This window comes from Pseudophryne corroboree, chromosome 2 (assembly GCF_028390025.1).
Source record: "Pseudophryne corroboree isolate aPseCor3 chromosome 2, aPseCor3.hap2, whole genome shotgun sequence".
NCBI classification, from domain to species: domain Eukaryota; kingdom Metazoa; phylum Chordata; class Amphibia; order Anura; family Myobatrachidae; genus Pseudophryne; species Pseudophryne corroboree.
This window is the reverse complement of record NC_086445.1, coordinates 320000212-320018758: the sequence shown is the minus strand read 5'-3', so window position 1 is coordinate 320018758 and position 18547 is coordinate 320000212. Positions and strand designations below refer to the sequence as shown.

The 18547-nt window shown below is 46.8% G+C and overlaps 1 protein-coding gene across 16 annotated transcripts in view; it reads left to right on the top strand.

Annotated features, from left to right (window-relative positions):
• Nucleotides 1-18547, top strand: part of MYCBP2 (MYC binding protein 2) — a 705517-nt gene that overhangs the window by 320896 nt on the left and 366074 nt on the right. For all 16 annotated transcript variants that reach the window (XM_063952980.1, XM_063952968.1, XM_063952974.1 and 13 more), the window contains 3 exons: nt 9026-9109; nt 9236-9332; nt 15323-15515. In XM_063952980.1, the coding sequence (XP_063809050.1) occupies nt 9026-9109; nt 9236-9332; nt 15323-15515 (374 nt within the window). The remainder of the gene's footprint in view (nt 1-9025; nt 9110-9235; nt 9333-15322; nt 15516-18547) is intronic.

Here is an 18547-nt window from a genome sequence, read left to right as displayed (position 1 = left end):
ACAAAAAACTGCAGATTCCCAAAAGGATTCTTATGGCGTATCCTTTCCCGCCAACGGACAGGATACGGTGGGAATCCTCCCCTAGGGTAGACAAAGCATTGACACGCTTATCCAAAAAGGTAGCGCTGCCATCCCAAGATACGGCTACCCTCAGGGATCCTGCTGACCTCAAGCAGGAGGTTACCTTGAAGTCCATTTACACACATTCTGGTACCTTACTCAGACCGGCGATTGCGTCGGCCTGGGTTTGTAGCACTGTAGCAGCATGGACAGATACCTTATCAGCGGAAATTGAGACCCTAGATAAGGATACCATTTTATTGACCCTAGGGCATATAAAAGATGCTGTCTTTTATATGAGAGATGCTCAAAGTGAAATTAGTCTACTGGGTTCTAGAATCAACGCTATGTCTATTTCTGCTAGACTAGTCCTATGGACCCGGCAATGGACAGGTGATGCCGACTCAGAGAGGCATATGGAGGTTTTACCTTACAAGGGTGAGGAATTGTTTGTGGAAGGTCTCTCGGACCTGGTCTCCATAGCTACAGCTGGTAAATCAAATTTTTTGCCTTATATTCCCTCACAGCCTAAGAAAGCGCCACATTATCAAATGTAGTCCTTTCGATCACAAAGAAACAAGAAAGTACAAGGCGCGTCCTTTCTTGCCAGAGGTAAGGGCAGAGGAAAAAAGCTGCACAACACAGCTAGTTCCCAGGAACAGAAGTCCTCCACGGCCTCTACAAAATCCACCGCATGATGCTGGGGCTCCGCTAAAGGAGTCCGCCCCAGTGGGGGCACGTCTTCGAGTTTTCAGCCACATCTGGGTTCACTCACAGGTGGATCCCTGGGCAATGGAAATTGTTTCTCAGGGTTACAAGCTGGAATTCGAAGAGGTGCCTCCTCGCCGGTTTTTCAAATTGGCCCTACCAGCTTCTCCCCCGGAAAGGGAGATAGTGTTAAATGCAATTCACAAATTGTATCTTCAACAGGTGGTGGTCAAGGTTCCCCTGCTTCAGCAAGGGAAGGGATATTACTTAACCCTGTTTGTAGTCCCGAAACCAGACCCATTTTAAATTTAAAATCCCTGAACCTATACTTGAAAAGGTTCAAGTTCAAGATGGAATCGCTAGGAGCAGTCATCTCCAGCCTGGAAGGGGGGGATTTTATGGTATCTCTGGACATAAAGGTTGCATACCTTCATGTTCCCATTTATCCACCTCATCAGGCGTACCTGAGATTTGCGGTACAGGATTGTCATTACCAATTTCAGACGTTGCCGTTTGGGCCTTCCATGGCCCCGAGGATTTTCACCAAGGTAATGGCGGAAATTATGGTGCTCCTGCGCAAGCAGGGAGTCACAATTATACCGTACTTGGACGATCTCCTCATAAAAGCGAGATCAAGAGAGCAGTTGCTGAACAGCGTCTCACTTTCACTGAAGGTGTTACAGCAACACGGCTGGATTCTCAATATCCCTAAGTCGCAGTTGGTTCCTACGACTCGTCTGACCTTCTTGGGCATGATTCTGGATACAGATCAGAAAAGGGTTTATCTTCCTATAGAAAAAACTCAGGAGCTCATGACTCTGGTCAGGAACCTATTGAAGCCAAAACAGGTGTCAGTGCATCACTGCACTCGAGTCCTGGGAAAGATGGTGGCGTCATACAAAGCCATTCCCTTCGGCAGGTTCCATGCGAGGACTTTCCAATGGGACCTACTGGACAAGTGGTCCGGGTCACATCTACAAATTCATCAGTTAATCACCCTGTCCCCCAGAGCCAGGGTATCTCTCCTGTGGTGGCTGCAGAGTGCTCACCTTCTAGAAGGCCGCAGGTTCGGCATTCAGGACTGGATCCTGGTGACCATGGACGCGAGCCTCCGAGGTTGGGGAGCAGTCACACAGGGAAGAAACTTCCAAGGTTTTTGGTCAAGTCAAGAGACTTGTCTTCACATCAACATCCTGGAACTGAGGGCCATATACAACACCCTACGTCAAGTGGAGACCTTACTACGCGACCAACCAGTTCTGATCCAGTCAGACAACATCACCACAGTGGCTCATGTAAACCGCCGAGGCGGCACAAGGAGCAGAGTGGCAATGGCGGAAGCCACCAGGATTCTTCGCTGGGCGGAAAATCATGTAAGCGCACTGTCAGCAGTGTTCATTCCGGGAGTGGACAACTGGGAATCAGACTTCCTCAGCAGACACGACCTGCATCCAGGAGAGTGGGGACTTCATCAGGAAGTCTTCGCACAGATTGCAAGTCAGTGGGGACTACCCCAGATAGACATGATGGCGTCCCGCCTCAACAAAAACCTACAGAGGTATTGCGCCAGATCAAAAGACCCTCAGGCGGTAGCTGTAGACGCCCTAGTGACACCGTGGGTGTTCTAGTCGGTCTATGTATTTCCTCCTCTTCCTCTCATACCCAAGGTGTTGAGAATAATAAGAAAAAGAGGAGTGAGAACAATTCTCATTGTTCCAGATTGGCCACGAAGGACCTGGTGTCCGGATCTGCTGGAAATGCTCACAGAAGATCCTCTTTCTCTACGACAGGACCTGTTGCAACAGGGGCCCTGTCTGTTCCAAGGCTTACCGCGGCTGCGTTTGACGGCATGGCAGTTGAACGCAGGATCCTAGCGGGAAAAAAGCATTCCGGATGAGGTCATTCCTACTCTGATAAAGGCTAGGAAGGACGTGACAGCTAAACATTATCACCGTATATGGCGAAAATATGTTTCTTGGTGTGAGGCCAGGAATGCTCCTACGGAAAAATTCCATCTGGGTCGTTTCTTTCACTTCCTACAGACTGGAGTGAATTTGGGCCTAAAATTAGGCTCCATTAAGGTTCAGATTTCGGCCTTATCCATTTTCTTTCAAAAAGAATTGGCTTCTCTCCCAGAAGTACAGACTTTTCTGAAGGGAGTGCTGCATATTCAGCCTCCTTTTATACCTCCGGTGGCGCCCTGGGACCTTAGCGTGGTGTTGAGTTTCCTTAAGTCGCACTGCTGTGAACCACTTCAAACGGTGGAGTTAAAATATCTCACTTGGAAGGTGGTCATGTTATTAGCCTTGGCTTCGGCTAGGCGAGTGTCTGAATTGGCGGCTTTGTCTCATAAAAGCCCCTATCTGGTTTTCCATATGGATAGAGCGGAATTGCGGACCCGTCCTCAATTCTTGCCTAAGGTGCTGTCATCTTTTCATATGAACCAACCTATTGTGGTGCCTGTGGCTACGCGAGACTTGGAGGATTCCGAGTCCCTTGATGTAGTCAGGGCTTTGAAAATTTACGTGGCCAGAACGGCTAGAGTCAGAAAAACAGAAGCACTGTTTGTCCTATATGCAGCCAACAAGGTTGGCGCCCCTGCTTCAAAGCAGACTATTGCTCGCTGGATCTGTAACACAATTCAGCAGGCGCATTCTACAACTGGATTGCCGTTACCAAAATTGGTCAAGGCCCATTCCACTAGGAAGGTGGGCTCGTCTTGGGCGGCTGCCCGAGGGGTCTCGGCACTACAACTATGCCGAGCTGCTACTTGGTCGGGTTCAAACACCTTTGCAAGGTTCTATAAGTTTGATACCCTGGCTGAGGAGGACCTCCTGTTTGCTCAATCGGTGCTGCAGAGTCATCCGCACTCTCCCGCCCGTTTGGGAGCTTTGGTATAATCCCCATGGTCCTTACGGAGTCCCCAGCATCCTCTAGGACGTAAGCGAAAATAAGATTTTAAACCTACCGGTAAATCTTTTTCTCGTAGTCCGTAGAGGATGCTGGGCGCCCGTCCCAAGTGCGGACTACTTCTGCAAGACTTGTATATAGTTTTGCTTACATAAGGGTTATGTTATAGTTTTCATCGGTCTTGGACTGATGCTATGTTGTTTTAATACTGTTAACTGGTTAGTGTATCACAAGTTATACGGTGTGGCTGGTATGAATCTTGCCTTTGGATTAACAAAAATCCTTTCCTCGTACAGTCCCTCTCCTCTGGGCACAGTTTCTCTAACTGAGGTCTGGAGGAGGGGCATAGAGGCAGGAGCCAGTGCACACCCATACCTAAAGTCTTTCTTAAAGTGCCCATGTCTCCTGCGGAGCCAGTCTATCCCCATGGTCCTTACGGAGTCCCCAGCATCCTCTACGCACTACGAGAAAATTTTTTACCGGTAGGTTTAAAATCTTATTTTCCCCTTCACTAGAGGGATCATTGATGTGTACACAATGTAGTGTCCCTTCTCAGGGAAACAGTCTGCAGGAACCAGCATGTCTGGACTACATTAAAGGGATGATTACTAACATCTCCACTGAGCTGGCTTTGGCCAAGCAGGAGACGCAGGATTTAAAGAAGTCTATGGCTGATTTAGTAACTAAACATCCAGATCACAGACTAGCGTCTCAGTCCCCTTTCCTTATTCCACAAAAGCATACAATAGCCCAAGTACTCCACTCTGATTCTGATAATGAAAATTCATATCTGGAGGAAGGGGAGGTGGATGTAGGTGTGGGGGATGGTACTCTATCTCAGGGAATAGAAGCTCTCCTATACTCTATTAGAGAGGTCCTAAATATCCCTGATAAAGAGGCAGACGCGGCAGAGGAAATGTTTTTCATGGTAAAACCAAAATCTGCTGCTACCTTTCCGGTTTCCAAGGAATTAAATACGCTCTTTAAAGAGACATGGGTTAATCCTGACAAGAAACTTCAAATCCCTAAGAGGTTTTTGTCATCCTTTCATTTTCTCCTGAAGATAGGAAAGTGTGGGAAATCCCACCGGTGGTGGATACTTCAGTTTCCAGGTTGTCATATAAAACTGTACTACCTGTGTCTGGTGCTATCTCCCTAAAAGACTCTGCTGATCGTAAAATTGAGGCTACTCTCAAGTCACTGTATACTGCAGTGGGAGTCGCTCAGAGACCCACTATAGCGCGTGATTGTATTACATGAGCCATTGCCAAATGGTCAGGTAATTTAATTAAAAACTTCGAGACTATGTCTAAGGATGAAGTGGTCACCCTCCTGCAACATATACAGGACTCTGCAAATTTTATGTGTGATGCGATCAAGGAAATAGTCTTGATCAGTGCACGTGCTTCAGTGATGGTGTCAGCACACAGAGGGTTATGGCTGCGGCAGGGACAGCGGATGCTGACTCCAAAAAGGGAGTTGAGAACTTGCCGTGTACAGGTGAGGCCCTGTTTGGCGAAGAGCTGAACAAATGGATTTCTCAGGCTACTGCTGGAAAGTCCACCTATTTACCGTCTGCGGCTCCGCCAGCTAGACGAACTTACTCAGGATCCAATCTGCAGTCCTTTCGGGTTGCCAGATTTAGGGGTAAGGCCAGGGGGTGTCTCCAGCGGTAACAGAGGTAAACCTCGTAGACCAGCGGTAGCTGGTCCACAGGAACAGAGTTCAGGTTCAGCCTACTCTAAGCCTTCCGAATGACTGTTTTTCTCATGCTCTGGGGGATCTGCAGGTGGGTGCTCGCTTGAAATACTTAAGTCAGGTCTGGGAAAATTCCTGCCAGGATTCCTGGGTCAAGGACCTGATATCCCAGGGTTACAGGTTAGAGTTCCAAACTATCCCACCTCACAGATTATTCAGGTCAGGCTTACCAGTTTCACAAGAAACAAGAGTAACCCTACAGGAAGCTATTCAAAAACTGTTAGGAATGCATGTCATTGTTCCAGTGCCGCCGCAACTCCAGAACATATTACTCCAACCTGTTTGTGACCGATTCTAAACCTCAAATCACTGAACCCGTATTTACATGTGTTCAAATTCAAGATGGAATCTCTGAGAGCAGTAGTCTCTAGCCTGGAGGAAGGGGAGTTCCTAGTGTCCCTGGATATCAAGGACGCGTACCTTCACATCCCTATTTGGCCGCCTCATCAGGCGTATCTACGGTTTGCACTGCAGGACCGTCACTACCAAATCCAGGCTTTACCTTTTGACCTATCAACGGCACCGGGGTGTTCACAAAGGTGATGGCAGAGATGACGCTGCTACTCCGAAAACACGGTACGAACATCGTACCATATCTGGATGATTTCCTGATCAAGGTTGTGTCCAGAGATCAGTTGAGGGAAAGCATCAGCCTCACAACACACCTGCTCACGTCACACGGATGGGTTTTTAATCTGCAAAAATCACATGTCGAACCGACGCAGAGGCTTCAGTTTTGGACATGATCCTGGACACGGTGTCTCAGAGGATTTTCCTTCCTATGGAAAAGGGAAGGACGATCCAGACGATGGTTCTGTCCCTCCTGAAGCCGAACAGGATCTCAGTGCATCTTTGCATACGTTTACTGAGAAAGATGGTAGCCTCCTACGAGCCAATTCAATACGGGAGATTCCATGTGCGGCCCTTCCAGCTGGATCTGCTTAACAAGTGGTCCGGTTTACATTTACAGATGCATCAGATGATACGTCTCTCGCCCAAGGTCGGGATTTCCCTGCTGTGGTGGCTGCAGACCTCTCACCTAGTGGAGGGTCGAGCCTTCGGAATTCAGAATTGGATTCTCTTAACCACAGACACAAGCCCAAGCCTCAGAGGTTGGGGAGCAGTAACCCAAAGGGCTCAGTTCCAAGGAAGGTGGTCAAGTCAAGAAACAGTTCTTCCGATAAAAATTTTGGAACTCTGCAATTTACAATGCCCTTCTACAGGCCTCATATCTTCTTCAGAATCAGGCCATACAAGTACAGGCAGTGGCGTGCATAAACCGGCAAGAAGGTACAAAAAGCAGAGCTGTGATGAGAGAGGTATCCAAGAAACTCCTCTGGGCAGAACAAAATGCCAAAACCATCTCGACCATCTTCATCTCGGGAGTAGACAGCTGAGAAGCAGACTTCCTCAGCAGGCATGACCTGCACCCGGGGGAATGGGGCCTTCATCCGCAGGTGTTCCAACAACTAACACAGCGGTGGGGATGTCCGCAAATCGACATGTTGGCTTCTTGACTCAACAGGAAACCCCAGTGTTGTTGTTCCAGGACAAGGGATCCGCAAGCCGCAGCTGTGGATGCTCTGACGACGCAATAGTCTTACCAATTGGTGTACGTGTTCCCTCCAATTTCTCTGCTTCCCAGAGTTCTAAAAAGAATAAGAAGGGAAGGCGTTCGGATAATTCTCATTGCCCAGGATTGGCCGCGCAGAGCTTGGTATGCAGACCCCCTGGCCATGTCAATCGAAGATCCTTGGCCTCTGCCACTTCGAGAAGATCTTCTTCAGCAAGGGCTGTTCGTCTATCCAGACTTAACACGGCTACGTTTGACGGCATGGCAGTTGAAAGGGAGATTATAGCCAGAAAGGGCATCCCAGCCAATGTTATCTCGACTATGATCTAGGCCAGAAAAGGGGTCATGTCGAAACATTGCCATCGTATATGGAAGAGATATATCTCCTGGTGTGAAAGTCTGCAGTTTTCTGCTGTGGATTTCGATCTGGGACGTTTCCTGCATTTCCTTCAGTCAGGCATGGACATGGGCTAACGTTTAGGCTCTCTTAAAGTTCAGATTTCGGCTTTGTCTATATTCTTCCATAAACAGTTGGCTGCCCCCCAGAAGTGCAGACTTTTCTGCATGGTGACCTCCATATTCATCCTCCCTTTGTGGCCCCCACGGCACTGTGGGATCTCAATTTGGTTCTATAACATTTCTACAGTCTGACTGGTTTGAACCTTTGCACAAAGTTGAAGTGAAGTATCTCACATGGAAGAAGGTCATGCTGTTGGCTTTGGCCTCGGCAAGACGTGTGTTGGAGCTAGGGGCTTTGTCCGTCCCTACCTGGTGTTCCATGAAGATAGGGCAGAGCTCAGGACTCATCAGCAGTTCCTGCTCAAGGTGGTGTCTGCTTTTCATATCAATCAGCCGATAGTGGTTCCAGTTGTTGTTGACACTGCTGCTACTCCAAAGTCCTTGGATGTCGTACGGGCTTTGAAGATCTATGTCAAACAGACTGCTTGGACACGGAAGTCCGACTCGCTTTTTGTATTGTAGGATGCAAACAGGATTGGTTGTCCTGCTTCTAAGCAGTCTATTGCGCATTGGGTCATGTTTACTATCCAACAGGCTTACTCTACGGCAGCTTTGCCGGTTCCGATGTCTGTTCAGGCCCATTCCACTAGGTCGGTGGGTTCTTCCTGGGCGGCTGCCCGGGGTGTCTCGGCTTACAGTTGTGCCGAGCTGCCACTTGGTCAGGGTCGAATGTTTGTTTTACAGATTCGACACCTTGGCTACTGATGACCTTCTATTTGGACAAGCTGTTTTGCAGTGGTCTCAGCACCCTCTCGCCTGGTCTGGGAGCTTTGGGACTTCTCCATGGTACGAAGACCATCCCAGTATCAACTAGGACGTTAGCGAAAATAGGAATTTGATACCTACCGGTAATTCCTTTTCTCGTAGTCCATAGAGGATACTGGGCGCCCACCTCGGTGCTTCGGTTTTGTTCCTGCAAATGTGGTTACTTGTGGGTTGGATCAGCTGTTGCTGTCCCTAATTTCTAGTATGGTTATGGTACTATCTTCCTGTTGTTGTGTGCTGGTTTGAAATCTCCCCACTTCCCTCTACTGATTTCCTCTCTCAATGTATGTCCATCTCCTCTAGTTTTCTAGACTGAGTCTGGTGGAGGGCCATAGAGGGGAGGAGCCAGCACACACTCAAAAGATTTTGAGTGCCAAGACTTCAATAGGACCCATCTGTACCCCATGGTACTAAGACCATCCCAGAATCGCCTACGGACTACGAGAAAGGAATTACCGGTAGGTATCAAATTCCTATTTATTTTTTTTACTAAAAAAAAAAATTCTCATCCTTTAAAATAGTTGTATTGTTTCTGCATTACTATAATTGTGTTTCTGTAGTCTGAGATATGTTCATGAAACATGGTCTGTCAAGAAAACTACAGAAGAGTATACTTTTCTGCAAATATTCAGTTTGTGAATTGTTTTAAATGTACTGTATATAGTCTTTGTCTATTTTGTTATTTCATAATGTATTACAAGTTAAATGCTCTGTTTTCGCCCCTTTTGTCAGAGTTGTTTTCCAGTTCAAAAGTTCCAAAAAATCAAACAATGGTACAGATGTCAATGCAGGTCAAATACCACAGTTGTTGTATAGGTAAGATTTAATGTTCTTTCATATTCAAGTAAAAAGTTAGAAACTACTAAAACCAGTTATTTTACCCAGTTTTTCTCATGAATTAGTTGCCCTTTTTAATGTAACGTTTATTTGTAAACGTTACAGGTTGCCAACAAGTGATGGAAGTGCTGCCAAAGGAAAGCAGCAGGTCTGTGAGCCGGTGCATATCCTGAAAAGATCATTTGCTCGTTCCGTTTCAGTGGTAAGTTGTCTCTTTCCGTTTTCTTTTCGAGCTAGTCAACGTATGATCTTTTTCTTCAAAATAAGCAATAAGCAAGTATGTGTTTGTATAAAGTGATGCTAAATTGATTACTGTCTTGGTCTCTTCAAAATATTTTTTTAATTTTTGTAGAACTTCCTAAATTAAGTAAACCCCAAAAAACTGGGAAATGCCACTGAAAATCGTACAGTGCATCATATGTACATCAAACATGGTACGGTGTGCATACGATTATGATGGATAATATGGGCTGCACATATGATCATTTGAAGAGACGTGTGACCTGCGGGGCCGCACATTGCATCGTTATCGTGCATAAAGCATGTAATTCATCAATCAATGCGTCTATATCGTGTATTCGTACACGATATCAAGCTGATGTATGGCCAGCATTAGTCAGCATTTTGGAAGAGAACCTAACCGTAAAATACACTTCATCCTGTTGTATAACCTAGGTTTCTCTAACGTCCTAGTGGATGCTGGGACTCCGTCAGGACCAAGGGGATAGCGGGCTCCGCAGGAGACAGGGCACATCTAAATAAAGCTTTTAGGATCACATGGTGCGTACTGGCTCCTCCCCCTATGACCCTCCTTCAAGCCTCAGTTAGGTTTTTGTGCCCGTCCGAGAAGGGTGCAATCTAGGTGGCTCTCCTAAAGAGCTGCTTAGAAAAAGTTTTTTTAGGTTTAAATCTCAGTGAATCCTGCTGGCAACAGGATCACTGCATCGAGGGACTTAGGGGAGAGATTTCCAACTCACCTGCGTGCAGGATGGATTGGAGTCTTAGGCTACTGGACACTTAGCTCCAGAGGGAGTCGGAACACAGGTCCTCCTGGGGTTCGTCCCGGAGCCGCGCCGCCGATCCCCCTTACAGACGCTGAAGACGGAGGTCCGGAAAGCAGGCGGCAGAAGACTCCTCAGTCTTCATGAAGGTAGCGCACAGCACTGCAGCTGTGCGCCATTGTTGCTACACGTCTCACTGATTCAGTCACGGAGGGTGCAGGGCGCTGCTGGGGGCGCCCTGGGCAGCAATATTAAATACCTTTAGTGGCAAAATAAATACATCACATATAGCCATTAAGGCTATATGTATGTATTTAACCCAGGCCAGTTTTCTTAAAACCCGGGAGAAAAGCCAGCCGAAAAAGGGGCGGAGCTAATTCTCCTCAGCACTCAGCGCCATTTTCCTGCTCAGCTCCGCTGGTGAGGAAGGCTCCCAGGACTCTCCCCTGCACTGCACTACAGAAACAGGGTAACAAAGAGAAGGGGGGCATAATTTGGCGATATTGATATATTAAAAGCGCTTATATCAAAAACAACACCTTCTAGGGTTGTTTATATACATTTATAGCGTTTTTGGTGTGTGCTGGCAAACTCTCCCTCTGTCTCCCCAAAGGGCTAAGAGGGTCCTGTCTTCGATTAGAGCATTCCCTGTGTGGCTGCTGTGTGTCGGTACGTGTGTGTCGACATGTATGAGGACGATGTTGGTGTGGAGGCAGAGCAATTGCCGGTAATGGTGATGTCACCCCCTAGGGAGTCGACACCGGAATGGATGGCTTTAGTTATGGAATTACGTGATAATGTTAGCACATTACAAAAGTCAGTTGACGAAATGAGACGGCCGGAAAACCAGTTAGTACCGGCTCAGGCGTCTCAGACACCGTCAGGGGCTGTAAAACGTCCCTTACCTCAGTCAGTCGACACGGGTACCGACACAGATGAATCTAGTGTCGACGGTGAAGAAACAAACGTATTTTCCAATAGGGCCACACGTTATATGATCACGGCAATGAAGGAGGCTTTGCAGATCTCTGATACTGCTGGTACCTCAAAAAGGGGTATTATGTGGGGGGTGACATATAGGAAGACATAAACTTTATGACTCCCCATTTTCCTGTAATTTCCATTAACCTGTGAGTATTTAAAATGCCCTGTCAGGAAGTAGGAAGTTTGGTTGTTTCCTGATGGTATTTTTAGTTATTGTGAATTAACAAAAATAAAGCAAAAAATAAAAGTTGGCTACATTGCTTCTCATTACATAAGCCACTCATAATGGATAGTTCGCAGCAGGAAGGCATGGTCTTATCTGTCTTTATACTCCTACTCCAGCACTAGTATAATCATTGGATGTTTTGACGTAGCACTTGGGAAGAGCTGGTACATAATCCTTCCTCCCAAAAGAAGAATGCTAAAATGCTCATTGGTACTTAATTGTTCATCCAGCCTGTCAAATAGTGATTTGTAGATATTTATTTTTTTACCTTTTTTTAATTGTAGTGATTCTTAAAGAAAATCAGTTTGTCAAAATCTTTTCTGTGCTAATTGAGCTTCATTCTTTCCAATACCGAATAAAATGTTTTCAATGTGTAGACTTTACAGAAAGCATATAGATAAGAGAAATAAAAGTGATTCTCTTCTGTAACACTCTTGTGTTTTTATGTTTATTTATCTATACATATATATCTACACCCATCAGCTATAACCGTAAAACCACTGACAAGTAAAGTGAGTAGCAATTATCTTGTTATAGTGGTACACTTGTCAAGGGGAGGGATATAGGAGACAGCAAGTAAACATGCCATTCTTGAAACTGATGTATTGAAAGTAGGAAAAATGGGCAAGCTTAAGGATCCATCAAGTTTAACAAGGAACAAAGTGTGATGGCTAGAAGACTGGGTCAGAGCATCTTGTGGGGTGTTCCCAGTATGCAGTCAGGGCCAGATATACAATGGGCTGGATGGAGCTAGTGCTCTTCTAGGTCCCTACATAAAAATAGGCCCATCAATATGGCACCATGATAATGACTAGCTACCGATACAGTTTACCATAAATCATGAGTAATAAAATTCTACATTTCCATTTTTTTTAAATGAAATTCTGCAATATATTTTATTTTTACGGAATTAGGGAGACATTGGGGGCTGATAGTGTAGAGGTGTACACACCCATGTGAATCTGGCCACACCAACACAGCACTTGTCACAGCTTCTTCTCCCTTTCTCAGTATAGGCACTTGAATATTTTCCTCTCCAGGCCCATGTGACCTTTAATCTGGCTCTGTATGTAGTGGTTAGTTCTTGCCAAAAGTGGTTCAAGGAGGGACAACCAGTGATAGGGTCATGGGCGCCCAAGGTTCATAGATACTTGGTGGGGAGTGAATGCTTGACCGTTTGGTCTGATCCCACAGAATAGCTACTGTAGCACAAATCGATGAAAGTTAATGCTGGCTATGATAGAAATGTGTTGGAAAACACAGGGCATAGCAGCTTGCTGCATAGTCGCAGACTGTTGAAAGTGCCCATGCTGAAACCTGTCCACTGCTGGAATCCCCTATAGTGTGCACACGAGCTTCAGAACTGTACCATGGAGCAAAGGATTATGGTGACCTAGTCTGATGAATGACCTGTGCCTTTACATCATGTGTGCTACTGGTTGCTTGTGCATCGCTTACCTGGTGAAAAGATGGCACTAGGATGCACTTTGTGAAGAAGGCAAGGCCGTGGAGATAGTGAGATGCTCTTGGCAATTTTTTGCTGGGAAACTTTAGGTCCTAACTTTCATGTGGCTATCACTTCGACTCATACCACCTACCTAAACATTGTTGCAGACAAGTATACCCGTTTATGGCAATAGTATTGCATGATGGCAGTGACCTCTTTCTGCAGGATAATACATCCTGTCGCTCTGCAGAAATAGCTCCTTCCCTCTGCATCCCATAGTCTTCAGTGTTTGTTAATTGTCTATGTAAGCTGGACTATTTTTATTGGAGCTGCTCTCTAAAGCCCTGTACTTTATTTATTTGTAATGTTTATGATCTATTTTACATAGTCTGATGTAAACGGCAATGGAATTTGCTGCGCTATATAAGAAACTGTTACCTAAATGTGTGCTGCACATGCAGCACACATTGGGAGATCTAGCAATTTTGAAGATCAGCAATGCTGCCGGACTGCTGGGGAAGTGAACTGTATTCACTTCCTGGCTCATCTTGATTGGGTCTCTGTTCCTGAGTCTGCCCTGGCCCGCAGCCGGCTGGCACTCTTGCCCTTCTAGAGGTTAGAGGTTATCTGCGCCGGATCAGCATGGTGCAGCCATCTTGCGGGTTAATCCACGGCACCCCCTTTGTTGAGGAGCACAGGTGAGGTCAGGCACCCTAGGATTTCTGGGAACTTGGTCTACAATCAGTTATTTTCCTGATAAGGGAAGTTCACTCGTGTTTGTGCCCAGGGGGGGAGAGAGCAAGCACCGGGGGAGAAGCTGACTGCACAACCTGACTCCCCCCTGCGGTGCCCGTGGAGTGGTCGCAACGAAGGAGGAAAATACCAATTTCTCAGCCTCTACAGGAAGGCTAAGTATACTTGGTTGCTGGTTTATGCATATACTCTTTGTTAGCTAGCTGTGTTTGTTACTGCAGTGCAGAGCCTCTGCACAACTTTAAAATTCTTCCCTGCTGTATGTGAGCCCCCTTCACAATATCTTTTGGGTCCTACCAGCAGGGATCAGGTTACACATGAAAAGGTCAATATGCATTTTTCATGTGTTTTTTTTTTGTCAAATGTTCCCTTCCAGCACATGAAACCCCACTTTGTGCACCACATCCCCTCACATGTATCGCTTCGCTCACCATGCTTTGGGTAATGTGCCTCGCTCAGCTACTGATGTGGTCAGCACAGGTTACTATTCCCAATCGTAGTCCACGTGGATGATAAAGTATGAAAAAGTTGAAATTTTTTTTAAAATATGACAAAAAAATCTCACGTTGACTATTGTCATGTCAACCATTTGGTGTTGGCCTATTGCTTGTTGACCTTATAACTGTCAACCCATCATCCAGGTACCCTGTCAAGGATATTTCTCCTGTTAAATTTTCCGATGTTAGCCAGTATAGACAGGTTCATCAGGGTCAGCCCTACTGTTCTGTAGCTAACAAACGGGACAAAGCACGTTGGATGCGCTATTCTCATTCTGAGTTCATTAGCATCTGTAGACATATGTATATTGTACTCGGACTGCTTGTGTTTTTATGTCTGTACAGCGGGCATAGACACATGAGCCAGGCATAAGTAACAATGGTACGGATGGGTATACTAGCTTCAGGTTACTATGTGTCCTTTATTATGGTGGGTTCAGTATGATACACCGATGGACGGGATTTCGGCTGTCAGTATACCGGCGGCGGCATCCCGTCTATCATAATCCCGACAGCCCCCCATTTAGCCCCCTAACCCTCATCTTTTCCCTATCCTAGTCCTAACCATCCCTTGTGGGTGCATAACCCTAACACTCCCCGGTGGTGCCTGTCCCTCCCTTCCCCACTGCCTAAACCTATCCATCCCCTGTATGTGCCTAACCCTAACTCTCCCTCCCTGGTCCCTAAGAGAGAATTGGATTTTTATTCTTACTGTTAAATTCTTCAGGGGAACACTGTGTTCCCACTCTTACGCTCCGTTTTTTTGTTCATGGGTTGGACGTGGTTGATTTGCAAGTTACATTCGGTGGTTCACACTTGGTTTAGGGCTACTTTTGAAGTTTTACTGCGGATTGCAGGTTGGCGGGACTACTCTCTTAAAGTTACAGTATACTAGTCTAAATAAGTGCCAGCTCCTACCTTCCTCTCCAGCATCCCCATGGTCCAGTGTCTCCCAGATGGGCTCATAGAAAAGGATTTGACGGTAAGTTGAAAAATCCAGTTTTCTTGGTGCTAGTCACCAGGTGACATCTTCAGAGGGTTTGTGGAGTCCATGCCTTGACAGGTCATAGATCAAGGGGGGGGGCCTACACAAAATTAGGCAGGTCGTTTTAATGTTATGGGCATAAGTATAGGTCTTTTTTTATGTATAGATAGCTAAAAGTGATATGATAATGCTTCACTTTGAGCAGTACATTATTTTCCTGTTCTGTTACTTGTATATGTTATGTATATCTTGATGCAATTTTAGCCATTTGACTGGCATTTTTTGTTCTCTTTCCCCAGGAGTGTTTTGAATCCCTGCTGAGCATTTTGCATTGGAGTTGGACCACTTTGGTTCTAGGTGTAGAAGAGCTAAGAGGGCTGAAAGGTTTTCAGTACACTGCTACTCTGCTGGATTTGGAACGATTGCGCTTTGTGGGGACATGCTGTTTACGCTTATTACGAGTTTACACTTGTGAAATATACCCTATATCAGGTACTACGATTTCAGTATATTTATTCTCTCTCTGTAGTATTCTCTCCCTAGGTCATACATATATTCATAATATCCACAAGCTAGGCTGGGACTGCAGTCAGATGGGCTTTTCCTGACATGGTAGAATCGGTTCTGCAGTGTAGTACTGATTCCCCCCCTTTTGGTCCAGCTTGCCAGACAGTGCATTGCTGCTATTTTTGCACCCCAGAATTCTGTGTGAACAGCATTTTGAAGTGCATGCACCATGTTATAGAGTTAAAATCTAGTGCAAACACTATTGATAAGACCAGTTTCCCCCGAAACCCCCCTTGCATGGGGATGCATAGGTTTCTATGGCCAGTATTGGAGCTTTCTTAGAGACTTATAAAAACCTGGACTTGTGGGATGTTTGGTGGGGAAGGGGTGATTTATAGCCACGGGTGATGGTTTTGCTACTGGGAATCTATTGCCACTGGTTGATGGTGGTAGGAGAAGGGGTAACCTTACAATGGGACCTATGAACTATGAATATGCGGTACTAGACCCCCCTTGGTGTAATTTAAATTATATAAAAATAATTACAATATTTCTCTGACGTCCTAGTGGATGCTGGGAACTCCGTAAGGACCATGGGGAATAGCGGGCTCCGAAGGAGGCTGGGCACTCTAGAAAGATCTTAGACTACCTGGTGTGCACTGGCTCCTCCCACCATGACCCTCCTCCAAGCCTCAGTGAGATTTCGTGCCCGGCCGAGGTTGGATGCACACTAGGGGCTCTCCTGAACTCTTAGAAAGTTATAGTCTTAGAATTTGTTATTTTCAGTGAGACCTGCTGGCAACAGGCTCACTGCAGCGAGGGACTAAGGGGAGAAGAAGCGAACTCGCCTGCTTGCAGCCGGATTGGGCTTCTTAGGCTACTGGACACCATTAGCTCCAGAGGGATCGACCGCAGGCCCAACCTTGATGTTCGGTCCCGGAGCCGCGCCGCCGTCCCCCTTACAGAGCCAGAAGCAAGAAGATGGTCCGGAAAATCGGCGGCATGAAGACATCCTGTCTTCACCAAGGTAGCGCACAGCACTGCAGCTGTGCGCCATTGCTCCTCATACACACTTCACACTCCGGTCACTGAGGGTGCAGGGCGCTGGGGGGGGGGCGCCCTGAGGCAGCAATAAAAACACCTTGGCTGGCTAAAATACCTCAATATATAGCCCCTGGGGCTATATATGAGGTAAATACCCCTGCCAGAATCCCATAAAAAGCGGGAGAATACGCCGCGAAAAAGGGGCGGAGCCTATCTCCTCAGCACACTGGCGCCATTTTTCCCTCACAGCTCGGCTGGAAGGAAGCTCCCTGGCTCTTCCCTGCAATTCTACAGTACAGTAAGAGGGAAAAGAGAGGGGGGGCATTAAAATTGGCACTGTATACAGTATATTATATTGAAAAGCAGCTATTAGGGACATAACTCAGTTAGTCCCTGTATATATATAGCGCTCTGGTGTGTGCTGGCATACTCTTACTCTGTCCCCCCAAAGGGCTTTTGTGGGTCCTGTCCTCTGTTGGAGCATTCCCTGTGTGTGTGGAGTGTGTCGGTACGGCTGTGTCGACATGTTTGAGGAGGATAATGATGTGGAGGGGGAGCAGATGCCTTTAGCAGGGATGTCACCCCCTGGGGGTCAGACACCTGAGTGGATGGTATTATGGCAGGAAATGAGTGCACGTATAGACTCCTTACATAAAAAATTTGACGACATGCCGACTGTGGGACAGCCGAGTCTTCAGCTCGTGCCTGTCCAGGTGTCTCAAAAGTCATCAGGGGCTCTGAAACGCCCGCTATCTCAGGTGGCACAAGTAGATGTCGACACGGATACTGACACCAGTGTCGACGACGATGAGTCAAATTTAATGCCCGTTAAGGCCATTCACTGCATGATTGAGGCAATGAAAGAGGTGTTAAATATTTCTGATTTACATCCAGGTACCACAAAAAAGGGTATTATGTTTGGGGAGAAAAAACTACCTGTAGTTTTTCCCCCGTCAGATGAATTAAATGAAGTGTGTGAAGAAGCGTGGGCTTCCCCTGATAAGAAATTGGTAATTCCTAAGAAGCTACTAATGGCGTTCCCTTTCCCGCCAGAGGATAGGCTACGTTGGGAAACACCCCCGAGGGTGGATAAAGCGCTCACACGTTTGTCTAAAAAGGTGGCACTACCGTCCCAGGATACGGCCGCCCTTAAGGAACCTGCTGATAGAAAGCAGGAGGCGATCCTGAAGTCTGTATATACACACTCAGGCATTATACTCAGACCAGCTATTGCGTCAGCATGGATGTGCAGTGCTGCCGCTGCGTGGTCAGATAAACTGTCAGAAAATATTGACACGTTAGACAGAGACACGATCCTGCTAACAATTGACCATATCAAAGACTCAGTCTTATACATGAGAGATGCACAGAGGGAAATCTGCCGGCTGGCATCTAAAGTAAGTACATTATCCATCTCTGCTAGGAGATGCTTATGGACTCGCCAGTGGACTGGAGATGCAGATTCCAAAAGGCACATGGAAGTTTTGCCTTATAAGGGGGAGGAATTATTTGGGGATGGTCTCTCCGACCTAGTTTCCACAGCAACGTCTGGGAAGTCAGCATTTTTACCCCATGTCCCCTCACAGCCTAAGAAGGCGCCATTTTATCAGGTTCAGTCCTTTCGGTCCCAGAAAAACAAGCGGGGAAAAGGAGGGTCTTTTCTGTCAAGAGGCAGAGGCAGGGGAAAAAGGCTGCAGCAAACAGCAGGTTCCCAGGAACAAAAGTCCTCCCCCGCTTCCTCTTCCAAGTCCGCCGCATGACGGTGGAGCTCCACAGGCGGAGCCAGGTACGGTGGGGGGGCCCGCCTCAGGAATTTCAGCGATCAGTGGGCTCGCTCACAGGTGGATCCCTGGATCCTTCAAATAGTATCTCAGGGATACAGGCTGGAATTCGAGGCGACTCCACCCCGCCGTTTTCTAAAATCCGCCTTGCCGATTGCTCCCTCAGACAGGGAGGCGGTGCTAGCAGCGATT